The sequence below is a fragment of the Microtus oregoni genome, unplaced genomic scaffold (genome assembly GCF_018167655.1).
Source record: "Microtus oregoni isolate MIOR12 unplaced genomic scaffold, Mior012 000160F_ref0000428, whole genome shotgun sequence".
Classification (NCBI taxonomy): Eukaryota; Metazoa; Chordata; class Mammalia; order Rodentia; family Cricetidae; genus Microtus; species Microtus oregoni.
In genome coordinates, this window is record NW_024544815.1 from 801,197 (window position 1) to 826,557 (window position 25,361).

Consider the following 25,361-nt stretch of genomic DNA (forward strand, 5'->3'; position numbering starts at 1 on the left):
ACAAACTCAGAAATGACAATACTTTCTAGTCCTTAACGAAATGGATGAAATTTTTTAACATTGTATTCTACAATCAGGTATATGTTCAATTAGGTGGTTGAATAAATCTTCACGGGAATTTTATTACTTAGTGTAGAAAAATGGAAACTTCTGTGTTGTACGTTTGTGAATGTAAGTCACACCTTCAAGATGTGAGAACTTTCTACTTGTTTCTGTTCTTTAAATTTTCAGTAAATTCATTCTCATCTTTTAATAATTGCTTTTAGTTACTATTCAATATGAAATTGTAGAATATTAAATAAATTATAATTTTACATTCCTATACTCAGAAAATTATTAGGTTAGTTTTTCATATTTAACACAAGCTTTCTAGCTTATACATACGCTTTAGAACTGACATCTTGGAAAACCACACACATGTAAGTATTGGAATATAACTAGTGGTCTGCCTTCTATTTGCTGTGAATTTCACCTTTCTTTTTGAGTTAATAATGATTCATCTAGAAATTACTCAACGAATCCTTAAAATGTATGTTGTGAGCTATTTCTGTAAGAGTAGATGAAATAAGAGCTATTCCAATGAAATAATCTACTGAATATATGACTGAATATAAATTTTGGAATATATATATATATATATATATATATATATATGGAATATCATGTATATATTATACCAGATGAAATTATAATATTTGCCTTTTGACAAAAATGAGATGATTATGATAAATAAGAACTTAATAATAAGTGCGTGAGTGAACCTTGGACTAATACAATACAGAAGACAGAATGAAACGAAGGAGAGCAAAATATTAAGGACAATAGTGAAGATTTCAAAGATTTGGCAACAGCTCAAAGAAAAGTGCAGTAGATAACCTTTCTGCAACATCTCTACTTTCAGAGTGTAGAAGTGCACACCCTTCTTAGCTCTCTCTTTGGCCATCAATGTCAGTGACAATTTTTCTACCTCCTGAATTAATCTATACAAGAAGATATAAAGAAGATCCTGAAAATTAGATTATCCAACTTAAATTTTCTTAAAATCTGAATTAAAGTGTTGAATGTCAATTTTAATGGACTTTAAAATTAAAGATAAGCATAGCATTACATATTAGTAGCACCTCACTATGCATGGTAGTTTGTTAATAATTATTTAACAATGAAAGGTTTTGTGCCAGAATAAAGAAGTTAAGAATGTTTGAGAAAATCAGTTTTAGATAATAAATATATTCTTGCCTAAGTTCTTTTAAAAATCTTTAAAGAATATTTAGAGCAGCTGAGGTTCACACAAGATAAAATCCCAGCACTTAGAGGCAGAAGAGAATATTAATTCCCACTCCTAACCTAAAAACTATTTGCAATTGATACCTGCTGGGAAATGGAAAACATGTGTTCTCTAATAAAGTGTCTCTGGATGTACAAACAGCACATCTTGCTCAGGAGGACTTGGAAGAGACAGCATAAACTTTGTGTTATTTTTTTTTTAGTTTTAGTTTTGATGGTCTTTTGTTTTTCTTGAAAATTATTGTCTTTTTTTGTTTGTTTGGAGAGAAAGAGTAACAGAGAGAAAGAACAAAGAGTTGCAGAGTAGGGATGTGGAAAGGATCTGGAGGGTGTGGGCAAAATGAAAAACATAATAAAACATATGTAAAACAATAATTTAACATGGCAAAATGAATCTTTATTAAACTGTAAAACATTAAGTGTGAAAATTACACATATAAGATAAAATATTAGGCAAGAATAAAAATACAAATGGAAGGAATAGAATTGTTGCATAAAGGAGGATCAATTTGGAGTTCTGCTACTGAGTAATAATGGCATATCTTATTATTATTAACTAGAGCATATATTGACATCTTGCCAGGATATTAAAAAGGAAAAGAAATATCATAATGAGCACATTTAAGAGTTTGAGTATTATACTATTTTCATTGTACAGAACTCTGTGAATTTGAGGCCAGACTGGTCTAGAAGAGCTATTTTAAGATAGGCTCCAAAGAAACACAGAGAAACCCTGTCTCAAAAATATAAAAAAAAAGTAGACAATCACGAGGAAATCATTTCACTTTTACTTGAATTATCTCCGCAGATGGAAGACACAGACAACAAGCCAGAGGATAATTCCACTACAGTGACACAGTTTCTCTTTCTGGGATTTTCTGAGCTTCCCAACCTACAAGGATTTCTGTTTTGGATGTTCTCCATAATGTACATGATTATCATAATAGGAAATAGCTTAATAATTGTCATAGCCAGAATTGATCCTGCACTACAAAAGCCCATGTACTTTTTTCTGGCCAATTTTTCATTTCTGGAAACCTGTTATGTATCTGTCACTCTTCCTAGGATTCTGTACAATCTTTGGACTCAAGATAGAAGAATTTGTCTTCTGGCCTGTGCCGTCCAAATGTTTTTCTTCACAATTCTGGCAGCTACTGAGTGTTTCCTACTGGCTGTGATGTCCTATGACCGTTATGTGGCCATCTGCAATCCTCTGCACTATCCGCTGGTCATGAACCCAACAAAGTGTACTCAGATGGCCATTGGCTCTTGGCTTGGAGGCATCCCAATTCAGATAGGACAAACTTGTGGAATATTCTCTCAACGTTTCTGTTATTCTAATAGAATAGACCACTTCTTTTGTGATATTCCACCAGTTCTCAAGCTGGCCTGTGGGGATAATTCAATGTGTAAGACGGCTGTCTATGTAGTGTTTATGATGTTTGTTGCCTTCCCTTTTATGATGATACTTGGATCTTATAGCAAAATCATTGCCACCATTGTGAAGTTGCCAACAGCCACAGGACAAATAAAAGCCTTCTCCTCGTGTTCTTCCCATTTGGTGGTAGTTGTTTTGTTTTTTGGATCAGGAACCATTAACTACTTTAGGCCAAAATCCACTAATTCTGCAGGAACTGATGAGCTACTCTCTCTCATCTACACAACAGTGACTCCCATGTTCAACCCCCTAATATACAGCCTTAGGAACAAGGATGTGATTGCAGCTCTGAGAAGAGTTTTACTTAAAATGAAGAGCGACAGAGTTATATACAAGTGAATGAACAGCTTCCTCAACCCTTATCAAAAATATTCCAAGTGTTTAGATTCCTTTTACACGTCCACTGTGTTTATGTTATAATGTGATCTACTTTTTAAATTTAATGTATTTAATTAAAATATAATTACATCATTCCATGTTACCTATACCATCTCCTTTCCAAAATGATGAACTCTTTTTCTTTGATTATTATTGGTATGTGATTAGACAGCTGATTATAGATATATAGATATTTAAATGATAGATGATGTATAAGTCGATAAATATAAAGATACATAAATATATAAATGACTGATAGATAGATGATAGATAGTTATATAGATATAAACAAATACATTAAGACAACTTTCTCAGTTTTTCTGTATTGTTTGTGTATATATGATTTCAGGGCAGATAGGGTCATCAAGTATCATTTCTTTATTGCAAATGAAGGCTATTGCTGGAGGAGGATGCTTGTTTGTTCTCCACCACTTAGCCCTAAAATGTTCACACAGAAACACATAGACAGAAGAACCTTCCACACCAGGCTATTAAAGAAAACCACAACTGAATATAACGTCAAAAACAATAGGTTATGAAAAGTCCAGCACCAAATTATACATCCTCAGTTCATCTCCTGCATATAAGACTCAGGAAATGTGGCAAAAGAGTAGAAGGGGATTATAAAAGTCAGAAGACAAGGATTCCAGCTGTGATACCAGAAACAGTGGCTTAAGTGAGACTTGAACAATGATAATATCAATAAATATACTTTTAAAAATCTTTTGAACTATCATAAAATAGTTTATGTCATAAAATATACTTTTAAATACATCCTCATCTATAAATTTCTATTATATTCAAATTGTTGTTCACATCATATTTTCATAAATGGTTGTAGTTAAAGTTCTTAAAGTTTTTTTAAACAAGATATTATGTAAATATTATGTGTAAAATTGCTCAGTGGTAGTGTGCTAGGTTTTCATAGCAGTCATCTTTGGTTTTTGATTTTGCTATTGCTTTCATTTTTTATTGTAGCATTGAAAACCAACAAACAAAACAAGAGCATCTACATACTGCCTATATGTATTTGTTAACCATAGTATCTTTTAATCTATATCATACATAAATATGAAAAAATGTTTATTCACGTAGGATATTTTGATTATGGTGATGAAAGATGAGATATTTTAGTATTTTACTGTTTAATATGGAGTTTTATCTATGGAAAATGAAATTTTTTAATATTCCTGATATCATAATGAAATCCTGAGTATTTGCAAGTATATCACATCTTATTATACTCAATTTTTCTCTAGGTATTAAGCTTGGAATCTTAACAACAACCTTTAAAACTCTAACCCTTTAAAACATAAATGGAAGCTAACTTCCAATTGCATTGAATATGTCTCATTAACTTTAAAGGTGCAATCCTTAATATGAAAATGACTATAGATGAAATTGATTTGTAAACATCTCTATGACATGTTGACTTCAATTGGTTTGAATGAATAGCAGTTTATCTGGGTCACATAACAGTTCTCATTTTAGTTTTGGAATATCTTTCAAACTGAGGTTTATACACATACCAGCAATATCTCAAGTTTCCCCATTGTCCCTATCTGCCCTAAAATTTTATTTATCAATTGTATTCATTTAAATAATATAATTGAAATAATATTAAATCCATTTCTGCCCTCCATTTTCTCCTTTCTGTTTTATCCCATTATTCTCCTTTGAATCTCTATGAAGCACTTCACTCTTAGTATATTGATTGGCACTTTTTCTTTTATTATTATTGTTTTACAGACACACATTCACATGTACATGCCTACAAGCAAATACAAATGTGCACAAATGCACAATTATATATAAATACAGCATGCTGTGTTTTTATTTATTTGTATATATGTGATTGTAAAGCTGACCACACTACAATAAAACAACCAAAAAGGGGCTAATCACTAGGAAAGCCTAGTTTTCCTTCTACCAGTAGAAAATATTTACCTGTGTTCTTCTTTTTCTTTTTGCCTAAGACTAGAACCCTAGGAAATTTCCCTCTTCCCATGTTAACATGTCCATTGCTTTTACCTTTATTATGCTCTTGTTTATGCAACCATTTCTAGAAGAGATTGTCTTGCAGCAACCTTATTCATAATTCTGGTTCTAACTATCCCTTAGCACCATTTTCCATGAAGTTCTTAGAGTCATAGATGCAGGATATATTATCTCTTGGGTCTGAGATCTCCACCATTTCTGATCTCTGCGGTTTTTTGTAGTTTCCATTTGCAGTAAAGAGAGTCTCCTTTGATGAGGATTTGTACATGTACTTACTAATGGGCATAAGATAAGATTTTGAATGTAGAAAGAAATTATGCTAATCTGAATTGTTGTAATAGTAGATTCTTTTCTAAGCTGGGCATGTTTCCTGGAGTAGACATGAGTCTTCTCCTATTAAAGAACTCCCAAGTCTGATTAATCAGCAATTGTATCCCATTAATCTGTGAATGCCACTTAATTTACCTTTGTACATATCTTGATATACTGGTAATTGTTATGGTTTATAGATGTTGCAGCTGGTTAGAACTGCTTAATTGTTTCTATCCTTTGAAAGTTGGCATAGTGTTTTCTAGAATCCTTGAAATTAGAACTCAGGAGAGAAGCTGGCAGGCCAGATTCAGCTAAAATTATCATATCAATGTCCGAATTACTGTTTACCTTTCGACAAAAGATGCAAATTAAAAAAAAAGGATGCAACCAAAGATTGACTCAGATAATAAATGGAGAAAAGACATGTCAAATTTGCTTAATTCCAATTACATAGTTGCATAAATATAAGAAAAAAGAAAACGACTTTCAGCTATACCAGTATGTTAATAACAACTAGGATTTAAACACATTAATGCAAAGTGTATAAGTCAAATTTAGCCCATTAACACATAGTCTTCCATCATTGGGAAGGATGTCAACATGTAGACAGGATGAAATTGAATAGTTCTTAATCATAATTTCTCTTATCTTAATCTGAACATCTGTAAATTAATGACAGATTCTCAGTCATTTAACATTTTCTTCCATTTATTTTGTGAATGTGAATTTATGTCTGTTTATATGGGGTGTTTGAGTTTTTTTCAATTTTCTTTATGAATTGGGAATGAAAAAGGGCAATAATTGATGGAGAATTCATTAAGTGACAAGGTAGATGTCTAAATGGTTGAGACAGCTAAATTCATACTTACCCATCATGGTAGTTCAGCTAGACAATAAATTCAGAAGTTTTTTTCTCCCAGTTGCTGTAAATTTGTAACTAGATTTTGATGAGCTATTGTTACTTGAAATACTATTTCCTGATTCAAATAGTTAATAATGGAACATGGGCAGCTGTATTTATTTATTTAGTTTTGATTTTTTGTGTATTTTTGTCAATTAGAATTAAATGTGTCTATTCTTGGCACTATATTTTTGAATGAAAGACATACTGAAGATGTCAAAATGTTATTAGATTTGTGGTCTGAAAAAGTACATTTCAGTGTATTCTAAGATAGTACATACTTTTAGTCATGGTAAAATATCTTGAATATATAAAATGCAGAAACACTTATGAATGTGTCAGAAACAACAGACTTCAGCACTAAGAACACATATGCAGGTTGATCACAGCAAAAACAGTTTTTGTAATCAAGTGGTCTGTTACCCTAATAAATAACTGCTGAGAAGTGATTCAGTAGCTGAGTGTGTATTTTCCATCAGGAGGCCTTAGCTTCAATCTTCAGCATTACAAAAAGTATAGTTACTAATTTCTCATATTTTCATTTCTAGTGTTTCCCAATAATAACAGAAACAAATACTGACTATATATATATATGATTTTAATTTAATTTGTGGTACTTGTTTTACTAAATTCATGACTGACATTTTAAAGAAGGGTTCTGTTTACAATTAGAAATTACCAAGGAAAGGAGTTGTCCCCAGGGTAGAAAACATTCCTTTTTATGTAGAAGAGTGTATTGTGACAGAAGAATATATTTCAGAAGTGTTTGACCTCTGTTGCAAATGAAGGTAAACTCTTGAGCTTAGAAAAAGAAACTTCCTCATCATTTTGTTCTTGTATGTCAATAAATCAAGGTAAGAATTGTAACTTACATAATTCCAAAGATCATAGACTACAATTGACTGAAAAACCTTTGTACTTTTATTTTGATATTTTACTATCAGCATTTGAATAAAACTACACAAAGTAATTAATAGAAAAATTGAATGATTTATTTCTGGTTTAGTTTCAAACACCATTTCATTTCAGCTTGGTTTTGCACTGTTTTTCTGTCCATTGATGACATATTGATGAAATATGACTCGAGAAAGCATCATATGCATTGTTTAACATGGAAGATTGGTACAATAAGGATCATGGTCATCAATATTAACACAGTATTGCTAAGGTGTATTAGTTTACCATTTTCTGTCAGGTATATACTTAAATGTGTTTATGATAAGTCATCAAGGGAGAATATATCCAAAAGATACACCTATCTACAATATAGAATGAAAATATTAAAGGAAGATCACTGATATTACCTTGAAAGCTACAATTTCAAAACATCTCATGAAGACAGAATGTTAATATCTATTTGTAATTAATCTAAAAATATTAATAGAATCACTGTATATGTTTATTTGGTTCAATAGAATTTTATCATAGTAAAGTTCTTCAAAAATAATGCACATTTATATATATATTAAAATAATATTTAATTTTTAGATTATTTTATATTATCATATAAATAACTTAAAGACAAAAATCACAAGCTCCTCACAATAATAGCAGAAAAGCCTCTACTTTTATTTTCAATTTCTAAATTTTATTATTTAAACACAAGGCAATGTATATTAAAAGTTTTAATTAATGCCACAGCATCTGTATCAAAGAAAATCATTGCTTCAAAAGCAATAACAGTTAATATTTATAGAGGATTTAAATAAAAACCAATACCTGTAGTTAGGTTGAAATTTCTACTAAATTTCTTTCTTAGTATGAACTTGAGAATATGGAGAATTGCAAATAACACAGATAAGATGGAGAGAAAGATAAGGACAGAAATGTTAAATGATTTGAAAAAGCTTTTTTATTTATTAGCAATTTTTGTGTATAACTTGCCTAGAGGAGTTGAAGGAATACCTTGGGGGAGAGAGGTCACCTAGCATTCATGAAACTATGTCTGAGACAGTTGCATCACAAACAAATGAAACTGCAGAGTAAGTACCATTTAAAAATCTATGATTACTGTGTCTTTTGATTTACATTTAGTATTCAATAATTTCAACAATGTAGAAAACATAAATTATGATTGCATAGATTTTACACCACACTTCCAAAATTTTATATGTAAAAGAGAATCTCATCAAATCATGTGTACAATTTATTATGTACTTTGCAATGAAATTGTATATATTTTGGATTATTGGGATAAAGGGGATTTAGAAAATCACATGAAAAGATGAATAAATTTTTCTGTTCATAATTTTAAGTATATAAAGGATATTTAATTGAAATGAAAATGATTTGTAAAAATAATAAAAAGCAATTTTGGAAGAATATTAAGGAGACAACTAGAAATGAAATAATTAATTCAGAATTTGTCAATTGCATATTTAGATAAACATTTAAAATATTATGAGTTATTGTGCCACTAAAAAGAATATGTATTATATATCTAGTAGAGAGCTGAGAGTGCAGCACCATTTACCTCAAAGGTACATTTAATAACAAAGAGTATATGTCATTGCAATTTCTGATTTAATAAGGTATAAATATACATATTTGTAAGCAGAACTTAAAATATGCAAATAAGATTCAAAGCTGAGAATAAGGAGGTGTCCTTCTTGTTGGATCATCCTCACAGATGATACACACAAACATCATGGAAGAGGACAATACTTCCACAGTGACACAGTTTCTCCTCCTCGGATTCTCTGACATTCCCAACCTCCAGGGCTTTCTATTTGGAATGTTCTCTATAATGTATGTAATTATCCTATTTGGAAATAGCTTCATAATTGTGATAACAAGAATCGATCCTGCACTACACAATCCCATGTATTTTTTCCTGTCAAATTTCTCTTTTCTGGAAATCTGTTATGTTTCAGTCACTCTCCCTAGGATTCTGTACAGCATTCGGACCCAGGACAGAAGCATTTCTCTTCTGGCCTGTGCCACACAAATGTGTTTCTTCCTAATGCTGGCAGCTACGGACGGTATTCTCCTGGCTGTGATGTCCTATGACCGCTATGTGGCCATCTGCAACCCTCTGCACTATCCTCTGGTCATGAACCAGACAAAATGCACACAGCTGGCAGTGGGCTCCTGGCTTGGTGGCATGCCTTTCCAGCTAGGGCAAACCTGTCAGATATTCTCTCTACATTTCTGCAATGCTAACCGGATAGATCACTTCTTCTGTGACATACCCCCTGTACTTAAGCTGGCCTGTGGAGATACTTCTGTTAACAAGTTATACGCCTATGCAGTGGTTATCTTGCTAGCTACAATCCCTTTTTTATTAATATTAACATCATACAGCAAAATTATTGCAACCATCCTTAGGTTGCCAACTGCTGAAGGACGGGCAAAAGCCTTCTTCACATGTTCCTCACATCTGGTGGTGGTGCTTTTGTTTTATGTCTCTGCATCTATTACCTACTTAATGCCAAAGTCATCACATTCTGCATTAAGTGACAAACTCCTCTCTCTTTTTTACACGGTTGTGACCCCCATGTTCAACCCCATGATATACAGCCTTAGGAACAAAGAAGTGATTGCAGCTCTGAAAAGATTATTGCTTAGAGCATAGTGCAATGGACTTATGTACAGTGTTTGAATGCAACCACAGTTCTCACATAGACTGTTACATCTTTATTTAAACTTTGGGATGTTAATTACTGTTTTGACTGCTCTTTGTTACTTTTGAAAGTTAGTATAACATTATTTGCAAAAAATGCACTAACCAAATTGTTATATTGTCAATGTTTTATGAAACATAACATTTTAATTAAATTTGTTCTATGACTTTTTCTACATATGTGAAGAACATTCCTTACTCCTCTCAAAACTCAATTTCTCAAAATCCTTTCCCACATGTGTGTCTTATTGTTTTCTTTCATGAACCATGAAATTTAACTGAGGCCCTCTGCATGACCACATGTTTTTAGGTATTATGCATAACCAATTGCAGATACTGACTCCTGCTCTCTCTGAATCTAGTAGTAGGTAGAATTGGAGATATTATAGAATTTGATTTAGATGTGTCCTGATGATCTCTGTATTTGGAATATATATTTTTCTTCTTCACATCCCTACACACACAAAATGGTATGTATTGCTTGTATTTGTATATGCTACTATTTTATAAAAGGTATTTTCATATAAATCCATAATATACTTTCAGTAGTTGCCTCCTATTAAAGTCCTTCCTCACCTGTCTTCTTGGCCTCTCTCTCTATTTCTTTTTAACAATAGTATATTACATACATGAGTTATAATACACATCATTATAGATACAATATAGAACCCATAAATTACAGAAAACAAGAAACAAGGAATCTTTCATTAATGGCATAAGTAAACTCATATATTTCTGAGAAAGAATTAAGTTTATCATTTTGTTTTCAGTTGTATAGATTTTCTCTAAAGGAGGCTGTAGTGATATTTCATTAATAAGCACTTAAATGAAAATTAGTGTGCCAGTACCTATGTGATCTGTTGATATAGAATCATTAGTTCATTACCTTAAAGTGCTATAGCTTGACCATACAGATGACTTATGTTTAGTCTGAAAACCAAATCTTTAATGCTCCTTTCCATAGAGGCTAACCCCTTAAGCATTCTACAAAAGTATAAATAGTCCTCTCTTTTTTTTCTCTTGCTTTCATAAATTTTTGGTATTTCTTTCCTTTATTTTGATTTTCTCTTTATTTGCATTTCTGTGTACCTGTGTGAGTTTCTGTCCATTACAGGAGGACAGGGCCACAGGAAGACAGAAAAGGCTGTTATATCCTTTGGAACTTTAATTTTTCTTTATTTCTAAACTACCGCTCCAGTTCTTTTATTTATTTTCCTAATGACTAAAATTTGCAGGGTCAATATACAATCTAAGTGTAGTTTGGTCCACTTTTCCTTGATGTCCCAAGAGGCAGAACATTTTACATTATGTGCAGTGAATATCTGCTTATCATAATTTGTAAGATGTCTATTTTAGTAGATGGTTCATATTTTGTGTAATTTAAATTATTTTCTCTTTAATTGTTGATATATATATATATATGACATTAATTCTATGCCATATCTTGTCAAGCAAAGGTATCTTATATTCTGTAAATATCTCCTTAGTTCACTGTTTCATTGCTGTATAGATATTTTTTATTTAATGAAATAATTTTTGTCATTTTTAATAGGGTGCTGGTGTGGAAGTAGTACCACTTTCTTAGTCTGTTCGATCTTATAAGTTCTTGGGAATCATTCTTAGGTCTAGTATCTGATAGTATTGTAGTACCCCATGGACCATATAATCTCAACTTACCCCAATAAATTCATAAGGTGTCATTGCTCATGGTGGCCCAGGTTATACTAGTTGGAGTATCAGAAATCAATTCTTCAAATATTTGTGTTTTAAAGTTTTAATCCTGTTTTAGCATTTAGTAGAAACATTTCTAAATGTGTGAAGATTGCCATCTTTCAAAAAAAGAGATGTGAGTATGGCTATAGGATAGGGCCATTTCAGGCTCTCTCTCCTCAGCTGCCCAAGGACCTAGTTGGGAACATGTATCTGAACCCTTGGGAACCCCTATAGAGTCAAGGATCTTGCCAATCCTAAAATGGCCCCCTTAATTAAGATATATACTTCCCTGCTCCCATATCCAACCTTCCCTTATCCCAACCATCCCATTCCCCCAAGTTCTCCCTATCCTCCCCTTCTCACTTTTCTCTCCCCATCTCCCCTTTCCCCCATCCCACCCCACCCCCCAGATCCTATAGCCGTACTAACAAATATCTTGCATATCACTATAGAATCTTCATCTTGCGATGGATGGAGATAGAGACAGAGACCCACAATGGAACAATGGACTGAGCTCCCAAGGTCCAAGTGAGGAAGAGAAGGAGGGAGAACATGAGCAAGGAAGTCAAGACCATAAGGGGGCACCCACCCACTAAGAGATCACCAAGGCCAGCTGGACTGGGAATGAAAATGCATGGGATAAAACCGGACTCACTGAATATGGTGGACAATGAGGGCTGCTGAGAAGCCAAGGACAATGACTCTGAGTTTTGATCCCACTGCATGTAACTGGCTTTGTGGGAGCCTAGCCGGTTTGGATGCTCACCTTCCTAGACCTGGATGGAGGGGGTAGGTCCTTGGACTGCCCACAGGGCAAGGAACCCTGAATGCTCTTTGGACTTGAGAGGGAGGGGGGAGGGAAGTAGGGCATGGGGAGTGGGGGGAGGGGGAAGGAAAAGGGAGGTGGGAAGGAGGCAGAAATTTTTAATTAAAAAAATTAATAAAAAATAAAATAATAATAAAAAAAGAGATGTGACTAAATGCTATGCCATTTCATGGATGCCACATTAACATAGATTAACTACAATGAAACTATGTACTGAACCTCCTACACCATATGTAATTAATACTGCATCTTCAAAAATATCAAATCTTTCCTGACAAGTCCCATATATTTCTAATTTTATATTCTCTAGGAGGTTTTACAACTCATTATTACTATACTGCAGAGGGTGGGGAAAATTATAGGTTTTGTTCTATCTTCATAGGCTACTTAGAATATACACCCCCATTGAAAAGTCTTGGGAAGGAGGATATTGTATGCATATGCATTGATATAATTTGGTCAACTTATAAAATATGAGTCTTTTGTAGTTGAATAGGACTCAAAACACTTAAGTTATGCAAACTTCAAAGATTTAAAAGCATTCCAAAAATAATTGCTAATATGGCAAGTATTCGTATGATCCACCAATATAATTAGGACTTTAAAATGTGACATGAAATATTTTAAAGACAATTCTTAACAGAAAACATACATATTACTTCCTATATGATTTTCTGGCATGATCATCCATTATGAAAAAAGATACTTGTTTATAAATATAAGATATTTATGTTGTTAAATTTCAATTATTTTATGAGAAGTTTTGCATCTATGCTTCTCAAGTAAATTGATGTATAGTTTTCACTTGATTTTATATTTAAGAAGAACAAAGTTTTATTACCACAGTAATACTAACATCACAGGGTGAATTTGGAAGTGACTCTGATCATTAACTTTACAGAACACTGAGTAGTAACAGTATTAGATTGTTTTATTAGATAGTTTTTTAAAGTATTAATCAAAATTCCCACTCCCTCTCCTACTCCCATTCCTTACACCCCCTCCCACAAACCCCCCTCTAATCCCAAGAGAGGGTAGGCACTTTGGTTTGTGGAAGGTCCAAGGCCCTCCCTACTAATCTAGGCTGCACATTGTATACATTCAAAGAGAATAGGATCCCAAAAAGCCAGTACATGCAGTAGAAATAAATCCCAATGCCACTGCCAGTGGCTCCTCAGTCTGCCCAAGCCAAACAACTGTCAAACACATTCAGATGTACTAGTTTGGTCCTATGATTTTCCCTTCCCAGTCCAGCTGGAGGAGGTGAGCTCCCATTAGCTCAGGTAAGCTGTTTCAGTGGATGGTCTTGAACTCTTTGCTCATATTCTCATTCCTTCTACTCTTCAACTGGACCTTGGGAGCTCAGTCCAGTGCTCCACTGTGGGTCTCTGCCTCTGTTTCTATCTGCTGTTGGATGAAGGTTCTATGGTGATATTTAAGATAATTGTCAGTCTGATGACAGGGCAAGACCAGTTCGGGCACCCTCTGCTCTAGTGCTTGGATCTTAGCTGGAGTCATCCTTGTGGATCCCTGGGAAGTTTCCTAGAGTCAGGTTTCTTGCTAACCGTATGGCTTCCTCAATCAAGTCATCTCTTTCCTTTCTCTCATATCTGTCCTTCCTCCATCTTGACTATCCTATTCCTTCAAGTGCTCCTCCAATCTTCCCCTTCTCTCCTTCTCTTCACTTTTTCCCCTTCCTCCTATCCTCCCATGCACATGCTCCCAATTTTGTCAGGTGATCTTGTCTGTTTCCAATATCCAGGTGTGTCTATATATGTTTTTCTTTGGGTTCACCTTATTATTATAGCTTCTCTAAGATCATGAACTATAGGCTCAATTTACTTTGTTCATAACTAGTATCCACTTATGAGAACATACCATATTCATTTTGTTGGTCTGGATTGCCTCACTCAGGATAGTATTTTCTAATTCCATCCATTTCCATGCAAACTTCAAGATGCCAAGTGTTTTTCTACCACTGAGTAGTACTCTAATGTGTAAATGTGACACACTCTCTATCCATTCTTCAGTTGAGGGACATTTGGTTTTTTGTAGGTTGTGGCTATTATCAATAATGCTGCTATGAGCATAGTTGAACAGATACTTTTGTAGTATGATGGGAATCTTTTGGGTATATTCCCAAGAGTGGTATTGCTGGATCCTGAGGTGGGTTGACTCTCAATTTTCTGAGAAACCGCTACACTGATTTCTAAAGTGGTTGCACAAGTTTGCATTCCCACCAGCAATGGATGAGTGTTCCCCTTACTCCATATCTTCTCCAGCATAAGCTTTGGTGTTTTTGATCTTAGCCATTCAGACAGGTGTAAGATGGTGTCTCAGAGTTGTTTTGATTTGCATTTTTCTGATAGCTAAGGAAGTTGAACATTTCCTTAATTATCTTTTGTGCATTGAAATAGTAGTATACCTGATGAGTCTTTAAATTTAATATTGTTGGTAGGTTTAACAACTGCATTGATTTATTTGTCTCATTATTGGTGTATTTTTAATATCCTATTTACTTGATATTTGGAATTTTCTAAGTTTTAGAATTTTTAAAATTTTATATCTGTAAAGTCACTAAACAAAACTTTGTAGAAAATCTTCTCATGGTCTTGTGCATGTCAGTTGAATATATTGTACTGTACATTTTTCATCATTAGTTTTGTTGATTGTTTTATTTATTTATTAAAGATTTCTGTCTTGTCCCCGCCAATGCCTCCCATATCCCTCCCCCTCCCCCAATCAACTCTCCCTCTTTCATCAGCCCCAAGAACAGACTGGGTTCCTGCCCTGTGGGAAGTCCAAAGACCTCCCACCTTCTCCCAGGTCTAGTAAGGTGAACATCCAAACAGCCTAGGCTCCCACAAAGCCAGAACGTGCAGTAGGATCAAAACTCAGTGCCATTGTTCTTGACTTCTCTTCTGATGATGTAGGATTGAAATATCTGATTGCCAGTAATTTTGCTGGCAGGTGTTTTACTTAGAACACATTAGACGAAATCTTCATGACAGAGATCGATAGTGATTTAGACCTTCATTTCTAGTGACATGGTGTGGTTTACCTCCAGTACTTAGTAAGAGAATCCCAGGAGAAATGTTATTAATGGTTGTCACACAAGTTTAGGTTAGTGATATTTCTCAAGTTCGAAATGCTACTACATAGGAGTACTAAGCTGTTTTTTTCTTGAAATTCAAGAAGACATGGAAAAAATTACAAGGTATAGGCACTTGGTAAATATTTCAGAAAGGGCTCATTACATTGAAGCAAGTATACTTCCATCATGAACTAATGTTAATTACAAGCACTTGTGTTTGTTTTCTTACTAGGCCAAGGTTAAGGATACTGCTGGAGATAAATTAAACCACAGCTGTGTTGGAGGGGACATAGCAAGACTGAGACTTTACATTTTTATTGAGAGCAATCATACTTTTTACATCCTTATCTGAAACAGAATATAGTAATTGCTAGCATCAATAACCTGGATACAATGAATTTTACAAGGTATGTATGGTACTCATGATTAATGTCTAAGACCAATTTTCTTATCATGCATCCAAGATTTCTTCATTTCTAAAGAAAAATAGAAGGAAATGTTGAGTACTTCACTGTACTGAGAAGGGAGTTCCTTGCCTTCTCAGGAAGTGGAAAACTCATAGTGCCCCAGAAGCCATAGACTGGATTCTTAAAATCCTATGACTTGCGCCTCTCATATCGGGTAGGCCAGGCCAACTTTATGATTCTCAGCCGTAATCAATCTTTTTGACTGTGTGCATGTAATATATATGAGATGAATTTAATGAAATACAGACTGTCTCTTGATCTGTTAATTTAGTATAAAAATGAAGGTATTCAATTTATCTGTGTTAATATTGAAATTGCAAATATGAGCAGTATTCATGTTTTAAAAATTAAAAAAAAACAATAAAAAATGAAAAGTATTCCAGCCATTAAATGAATTACATTTTTTAAATTGAGAAATATTTAGGACAAGGTATAAAGCGGTTTAGAATAAATGAAGCATGAGAGTTTTAAAATATTAACATTTGGTAGCAGAATGTGCTAAATGCCTTCTTCTTCCACAATTCAAATCCTCTTCAGTTGTTCATGGCATTGATTTTGTGGCTTCAGAAGGATTTGTTTCTGGAGTATCTGTTAGATTGCTAGAGCATAACAATGTGATGGGAGGGTGGTTCATCTTCATTCCTCTGGATAGTGTAATTCTTCCCATGGGAATGAAAACAAACAACATAACACAGCTAAGAAATCAAACAGATAAACAATGTGAATGCTCAAATTTCATAGATAATATAAAAGCTGTAATATTTATTCTTCTGGGGTTAGTGAATATTTTTTTTTTAGTGAATAATTTGAATGTGTTTGGGGAAGAATTCTGTGGAGATGTTACAAAAAAGTCTAGTGTGTGATACACAATAGTAATTTGTAATGTGGACACTTGCCAAATTAATTGCAAACTTGGGCACCTAGGTATTAATTTAGGTGTGACAATTGAGAATAGTTATCCCCACTGGAAAGAAGTATTTTCCCTATAAATGACATAGGGTGTTTAGAAGACAACTAAGGCTCTGATTTCAATGTGTTAAAGCTCCTGTTTATATATATTAAAAACAAAGTATTTCCATGAAAAAGAACAACTTTAACAAAACCAAAAAGGTAACCTGATAATATGTTCTCATTTCTCTCTGCAATATGAGTTTGAGAATCATGATTTAATAATTCATGTTAATCATCTTAAATAATGAATTTTAATATATTGAACTTAAAGTTTTATTGCTTGGTAATCCTGTAATTTTTTACTGAATAATTTAATTGATAAAATAATATTGTAACCCACTGAAAATTTATTTTTTTACATTTATCTATCATTATGAAAAAATATTAAGGAGGATAATGAAAGAGTGTTGTTTTGATTATAATGAAAGTACAGTGTGTTGTGTTGCTAATAAAGGGAAATCTACTATGGTAACAGCTTTCCTAGAAACACTTTCCCTGTATTAAAGATTCTCCTGGCAGATGGAAAAACAAGCAGCAATTCTTTCTTCTACATTACAAGTGTCATGATTGCTGAACAGTAGCTGATTTGATTGTAAAGATTCGTGTCTTTATATTGGACATATGACTCCCAATAAAAATCCTGACAGAATTTGTATGTAGTATGTGACTAAATGTGCTTAATATGGTAAAAGTTGTTTTAATTTTCATGAAATAAATTTAGATAAAAGGAAAATATACAGAATTTTACTCAAATAAATAAAGAATAAAAAGCAATTGTATATTTTATGCAATACCACGTATTTTAATCTAATCAGTAAAAATTAGTATGATATTTTGATATCTTGATTCACATGAAGTACCCAACTCTAGTGATAAGGTGTACCATTACTTTACTTTGAAATCATATCGGATGAAATAGTAGAGAAGAATCTTGTATGTATTTGTAATACAATGGATCATGTTACATTGTGTGGCGTGCAGAACTGACATGAACACAGACTAGAAGGGGTTTTCCAGAATCTAGACAACATGATTGATAACTAGATTAGGGTTTTGTTTTTTCTGAATACTGTTAAATATTTGACTTCAGAGAAATAGGCTGTGGTACTTTCCAGTAACTATCTCTGTATGTTTTCTACCATAAAGGGCACATTTTTATATATGCATCTAATTTTTCTTTTCTTGGATTAGGACACAACATCTGCTAGTACGATAGCATTGGCCTATTTTCAAGCCTTACTTCCTCCATAAAATCTGCTGAAGTCCTTTCATTAACAAATAGACACCAAATAAAATGAATAGACAAAAAGAATTAAGAAATTATAAAAGAAAATTTTGAAAATATGACAAAAAGAAAAGTCTCTAAAATTTTCAAAAACCAACATGATTGTTTAACTAACAGCATCTGCTATTGGGAGAATGTTTTGTTTTATGAGACATTTTACTTTTACAGCCAGGATTGCCTTGATCTCACACCAATCCCCTCGCCTTCAAACCAGGATTGCCTTGATCTCACACCAATCCCCTCGCCTTCAAACCCTAAGAACTTGGATTATGGATGGGCATTACGACGACTTGTTTTTCACCAACATTTTGATTCTCATTATTTTCCTGTACAATAAACATTGGGGACATAAACAACTTATTTTTATTACATGAAATGATGAAATATAAATAATAAACCATTTGACCCATTTTTATGAATGCAATTCGTGATAATTCTCACAAGCGACAAGTGACTTCCATGAAATCTGTAAATGCCCTAAGTTTTCCATATTTAAAGGGTTTCTAAATATGTATTTCATCATGTCAAAAATAAAAGAAAATAGTTGAAGGCATTTAAGCTTGGCTTTCATAGGACCCTGAGCTAGAACATAGTATTAGAAACAATGGATTGGAGAAATGAATACACAGAATAGCATGGTTATGTAAAGAACAGTCAGAGTTGAAGTTTGGTTAAATAGCTCAATAATAAGGGAAGTAGCTGCTTCAATTCAATTCCTTGGTTACACATGCAAGAAAAAAATCAAATACCAAAAGAAATCCTATGACCTCTGCTTGTGGGCTGTGGAATTTGTACAAAACCCTCCTGAGGCTACAAATACAAAAAGAGAGGTAGAGAAAGATGGAGAGACAAGGAGATAGAGAGGGACTGAATGAGAAAGGGATAGGAGAGAGAGGTGGTGAGGAGGGGGACATGAAGGGGGGAAAGAGACAGACATAATAAAAATTATAAATAGACAATCTAAAATTAAGTAATTCTTAATATTTGCATAATATGAAGGGAATTTAAATATATCAAATATGAGAAGTTAAAAGGAATTTTAATTCAAACTTAAAATAATAGGCTTCATGCGGTGTTTATCTTTCTGGGTCTGCATTCTCTTATACAATGTACAATTTTCTAGTTCCATCCATTTTCTAGAAAACTTCATGATTACTTTTTTCTTTATAGCACAATATAACTTCAAAGTGTACACATGCCAAATTTCTTCATTAATTTATCATTGAGGAAAACAGTTTTATTTTCCATCTTCTGGCTATTGTAAATAAAGTGACAATAAACACAGCTGAGCAAGTGTCTGTGGATCAGGCTGCCAGATCTTTGTCTATGTGCCAAAGGTATACCAAATAATAAATCATTATTTGTTTATTTGAGATTAAAATGTTTATTCTTTCTCTTTCCTACATAATACCCCACTTTTTAGCCTGCTTTTGAAATAATTGTTAACACATTGTCATTGCTGAAAGCTGGATATTATTTAATAAAAGCATAAAGATAAATATTTTTATTTAATACATTTTATTTGTTATTAAAATACGTATTATCATAACAAAGTAACAATAGTCAGTCATTTTCTACACTACAAGTGAAAGAAAAAGTTTGTTTAAAGGAATATCAGCCTCAATGTTTTATACATCTAAAGAGAAATAGTAATTCCATTCACAGGAAAAGTAACTGGAAATTCTCATCCGGTCATTGGCAAATGAGGCAAAACCTTCAGCTCTGTTTAGCTTAGACTACATGCAAGATTAAAAATTCATGAGTGAAGTTAATAATAATAAAGTCTCAAAGATGTCAAAGTTACTTTTAAAATTCAAAGATAAATAATATTCTGAAAGTTTTAAAGTTTTTAAAAGTCAGGAACTAGCTTAAACAAATTCTGAGGCTATGATATACCAAGGGAAGATAGAGAAATGTCCCTATAGTGTAACATGAAGATCAAGTATGTGCGTATTATCTTTGTGCTATGGCAAGTGAATAATATCATACGTCTGCATGGATTTCATTGGTATAATTAGAGTATATAGCTAACGTGACAAATACATTCAGAAGACCTTATTGATAAAACTGGTTACATTTTGATTCATTCCTTCTATTTTCAGAGCACAGAAACTCCAACTGCAAGATTCAGAAAAATAGAAGTTATAAAGACCAAAACATAAATTCCTTCTTATTTGAAAAGAGGAAAATGAAATTCAACCTGGGGAACCTACAAAGAGCAAACAAACTAAAAATCATCGAAACAAATCTTACTCTACCTATGGAATTTGTTCTCTTGGGATTTTCTGATATTCCCAAATTGCACTGGTTTCTCTTTGGAATCTTCCTATCCATCTACATAATTATTCTGTTGGGAAATGGAATCATCATTCTAATCACAAGGGTTGAGTCCACTCTGCAAACCCCCATGTATTTTTTCATCAGCAATTTTTCTTTCCTGGAAATCTGTTATGTATCTGTCACTCTTCCTAGGATGCTTATGGATCTTTTTACAATGAGAGGAAATATTTCTTTTTTTGCCTGTGCTACACAAATGTGCCTATTCCTTATACTGGGGGCCACAGAGTGCTTCCTCCTGGCTGTGATGGCCTATGATCGTTATGTGGCCATTTGCAACCCTCTACACTATCCTGTTGTCATGAGCCACAAGGTGTGTACCCAACTAGTGGTTGGTTCCTGGATCATTGGGATTCCCATTCAGGTGGGGCAGACATATCAGATTCTGTCTCTTCCCTTCTGTGAATCTAACCAAATCAATCACTTCTTTTGTGACATACCTCCCTTGCTCAAATTGGCATGTGGAAACATCTTTGTGAATGAGATTGTGGTCTTTATATTTGCTGTCTTGATTGTCACTGTTCCCTTCATGTTGATCCTTGCATCTTACAGCAGGATCATCTCAACCATTCTGAAATTGTCATCAAACACAGGAAGGACCAAAGCCTTTTCCACATGCTCTTCCCACCTTATAGTTGTGTTTTTATTCTATGGATCAGCTAGCATCACCTATTTAAAACTTAAGTCTAATAAGAATGAGGGGACAGACAAACTCCTTTCTCTGTTTTACACCATTTTGACTCCAATGTTTAATCCCCTAATATACAGCCTGAGGAACAAAGATGTCACAGGGGCACTGAGAAAATTATTTTCCAGATTGGTAGCAGTGTGAGAAAAATAATGTCCGTTAAAATATTTTTATATATTTTATACATTTAATTAGAGCATAATTTCATTTTGTAAACAAATTAATGAAATGGTTTACTCTAAATCAACTCTATGTTTCATACTGATGTGCAAGCTCTTTAGCCATCTTCTGATGTTAAACATCAGTGTTTCTCCTTGCTTTATATGGATGTACAGAAGCTTGTAAGACAACTAGAGATGATTGTGCTTTGCCTACTGCAAAACATCACCAGTAAAATCTCTGTCCTTGTGTTCTTCTGACTCTTTTTTCCTATTTTTGGGACCTTTTTTCTCTACTAGTTTTCTACATCCGGTCTTGACAAAAGGGTATGTGGCTAGTCTCATTGTAGCTCTTTATGCAGTGTTACATTTTATAGACACAGGAGGCCTTCTCTTTTCTGAGTGGAAAAGGTTGAAGGGTGAATCTGGGTGAGAGAAGTGTGGAAGAGAGTGGGAAGACTGGAAGGGAGGATAAACTGTGATAAGGATGTGATATATGATATAATAATAAAAATAAAACTACTTTTCCTTTGTTTTCCATACAGTTATTTACAGTCTATGCAATGTTCAAAATTACTAACAATATTTCATCATTAGGAAGTAGTTTTTCTAAAAGTGGATACCTTTCTAACAAAGGAAAATACCCATGGTAGGGTTCCAGAGAATAATAAATTATGCCAAAAGAAGTCACTGTTTGCATGAACATAGGAATAAAATAGGTAATCAGGTTTCCTGAGAAACCGCCACACTGCTTTCCATAGTGGTTGCACAAGTTTGCATTCCCACCAGCAATGGATGAATATACCCCTTACTCCACATTCTCTCCAGCAAAGGCTATCATTGGTGTTTTTTATTTTAGCCATTCTGACAGGTGTAAGATGGTATCTCAAATTTGTTTTGATTTGCATTTCCTTGATCACTAAGGAGGCTTAGCATGCCCTTAAGTGTCTTTTGGCCATTTGAACTTCTGTTGATAATTCTCTGTTCAGTTCAGTGCCCCATTTTTTTAATTGGGTTAATTAGCATTTTAAAGTCTAGTTTCTTGAGTTCTTTATATATTTTGGAGATCAGACCTTTGTCTGTTGCGGGTTGGTGAAGATCTTCTCCCAGTCAGTGGGTTGCCTTTTTGTCTTAGTGACAGTGTCCTTTGCTTTACAGAAGCTTCTCAGTTTTAGTAGGTCCCATTTATTCAATGTCGCCCTTAATGTCTGTGTTGCTGGGGTTTTATTTAGGAAGTGGTCTCCTGTGCCTATATGTTGTAGAGTACTTCCCACTTTCTCTTCTATCAGTTTCAGTGTGTTCAGACTGATATTGAGCTGTCATTAGGTTTTATCCAAAATACTTAAAAAGTATAAAAACTCTAATTACTGTGCTAACCACTTTATTATTCTTTCTTCTGTCAGATTTTGTGTTTCTTAATAACTGTACACATAACAGAAAGACTAGTTCTAAAGCCCATGGGATTTTTTTTCCTGATTTAATCAACTTATTAATATTTAAACTCCCTGAGTAGCAAGAAAAATTTTGTTTTGTTCAATTAAAAAGTAACATGGGAAAGATATTTCTTCCCAGAGAAACTGCAGTGTGTTTTTCACCAACATAATATATACCAATCTCTGACAAAAACAGAATCCAGAAGCACAGTTTAACTAATTTCTTCATCAGTTTCTGAAGTTTTAATTAATAAAGGTAAGAACGCTAACTTACTGTTACCCAAAGTGTTCCTGACTGTTAAGAGATAATATTAATGAAAAATTAATCTGTAAAAATTAACATATTTCTTTTGGGCTTTAAAAAAATAATGTTTTTCTTCCTCATCTTCAATATTTTTCACATACCTTTTCAGAGAAATAGAATAGTTAGTTGGTGAACTCTGATTGATATTAAATGTTACTTTTAATACCACAGCAACAGCTACAGTAACAGAAGTCAGTATTTCATAAAGAATGCCAGTTAAATAAAGATAAAGTTTATGAATTGAATATTCCTAGAATTACCTGAAATGACTATTGGTTTTTTACTTCTTACTGTAAATACTCATTTTTAAAGGTTCCCAATAATGTTGTCCAATTGTGAGAAACATAAAAGTAGCCATGGTGAAACATTTGAAGAAATTCGTGCCAAGACTGTATTAAGGACACATGTCAGGGGTAGATTGCTTGGCATACATGAATCCTCGAGTTAGAGAAGAATCAAAAACACACAAAAAAGGAGAATGTAATAATGTCTTGAATCATACAATTTCATTCTCTTTTCCTTTCTATACAGTTTTAAATGTAGAAATTCATAAATGTGAGTACAATTATTTGTTCTTTAAACAGTGTAAAAGTAAAACTCCTTCATCTAAAACCTTTCAAGAAGAATCAGAGACGTTTAATAAATAAAAATAAAAGAATTCTAGAGATGTAGAGGGAATCTGTTTATGGTGTTTTCTTTTTCCTTAAAAAGCTCTAAACCTAGTTTAGTTCAATGCAGATATTTATTATATTTCATAAACAGTAAGCAATGATGGATAAAAGTGTAAGAAGAAGCACATGAAGTTAAAAGAAAACAAGGCAGTGTACTCTATTTATGCTATTTTTAAGGAAGCGTTTTCTGAGAGAAATATTCTGCTAAACAAACTAAGAAAACCTAATACTTCTTACTCTTCAATTGAATGAATAATTTTTAACATCACTGTGTTTACAATTAGTCATATATTGAAATAAATGGTTGATCACATGTTTTCATGAATTTATCGTGTGTAGAAAAATGAAAATTTTCTGTTATACATATGTGATTGTAGCATCATACCTTCATAATATGAACTGTTACCCACTAGTTTCTATTCATGAAATTTTCAGTTAATTCATTTCACATCTTAATAATTGCTTTTAGTCCATTAATATTTAATATGAAAAACTTCAAAATGGAAAATAAATTATAACTTTCCATTCCCGTCATCTTCATATTTAAGACAAGCTTTCTAGCTAATATATATATCTTTTAGGATTAACATCTTGGGACACCAACCACACATAAATCTTTAAATATTCCTAGTGGTCAGCCTCCTATTTGCTGTGATTTTATCTTTTCTCTTTGAATTAAAAATGATTAGCTTAGATATTAATCAACAAATGCTGAAAATAAATCTTGTTGTGAGTGATTTCTCTAAGAGGAGGTGAAAATGCTATTCAATGTATTCATGCATGAATCTTCTGAAAGTATGACCAAATGCATATTTACATTTTCTTTCTCTGCCTCTCTGTTTCTGTTCCTGTCTCTCTCTTTCATTTTTTTCTCTCTCTTTCTCTACACACACACACACACACACACACACACACACACACACACGACACCAAGTGAAATTATAATACATGCCTAAAGACAAAATGACAAATTATGATAAAATAAGAAATGCATGCATGAACCCTGACAAACTAAAACAATACAGTGGACATAATGAAACTCATGAGACTAAAAGGATAAGGATAACCAGCGACTATTTCAGTGATTTGGGATTATCACAATGATCTGCAGTTGATACCCTTTATATAGCAGATCTACATTCAGATATAGAAATGCCCACCTTCCTTTAGCTTCTTTTGACCCTCAATGCCAATGAAATTTTTTCTGTCTCAAGAGTTATTTGATACAGGAAGACCACCCTTAACATTATTTTCTGCATCCTAAACTCACAGTTGGATGCCACACCATACTTTAAATCTGAGTAAAACGTATAAATATTGATTTTTATGGACTTTACGATGAAATGTAAGCATGGGTTTACATATTAATTATACCTCATTATACATAGTAGCTTGTTAATAATTATTTAGCAATGAATGACTTTGTGCTGAAATAAAGAAGTAAAGAAGATTTGAGAAAATAATATTTAGATAATAAATATGTCCTTGCCTAAATGTATAA

At 33.1% G+C, this 25,361-nt stretch overlaps 3 protein-coding genes across 3 annotated transcripts; all 3 read left to right on the top strand.

Moving 5' to 3' along the window:
• Positions 1-2,092: 2,092 nt before the first annotated feature.
• LOC121445115 (olfactory receptor 10AG1-like) lies at positions 2,093-3,061 on the top strand. Its single transcript, XM_041647112.1, has one exon. The coding sequence runs from the start codon at positions 2,093-2,095 to the stop codon at positions 3,059-3,061; it is 969 nt and encodes a 322-aa protein (XP_041503046.1).
• A 5,879-nt stretch (positions 3,062-8,940) lies between these two features.
• LOC121445116 (olfactory receptor 10AG1-like) lies at positions 8,941-9,885 on the top strand. Its single transcript, XM_041647113.1, has one exon. The coding sequence runs from the start codon at positions 8,941-8,943 to the stop codon at positions 9,883-9,885; it is 945 nt and encodes a 314-aa protein (XP_041503047.1).
• A 10,596-nt stretch (positions 9,886-20,481) lies between these two features.
• Positions 20,482-21,438, top strand: LOC121445135 (olfactory receptor 10AG1-like). The gene has a single exon (XM_041647143.1). It carries the CDS (start codon positions 20,530-20,532, stop codon positions 21,436-21,438), a length of 909 nt encoding a protein of 302 aa, XP_041503077.1. The 5' UTR covers positions 20,482-20,529.
• Positions 21,439-25,361: the final 3,923 nt, after the last annotated feature.

What these genes read in the sequence shown, in the direction of transcription:
- LOC121445115 (XM_041647112.1), top strand. Translation starts at nt 2,093, where the DNA reads ATGGAAGACACAGACAACAAGCCAGAGGATAATTCCACTACAGTGACA.
- LOC121445116 (XM_041647113.1), top strand. Translation starts at nt 8,941, where the DNA reads ATGATACACACAAACATCATGGAAGAGGACAATACTTCCACAGTGACA.
- LOC121445135 (XM_041647143.1), top strand. Translation starts at nt 20,530, where the DNA reads ATGGAATTTGTTCTCTTGGGATTTTCTGATATTCCCAAATTGCACTGG.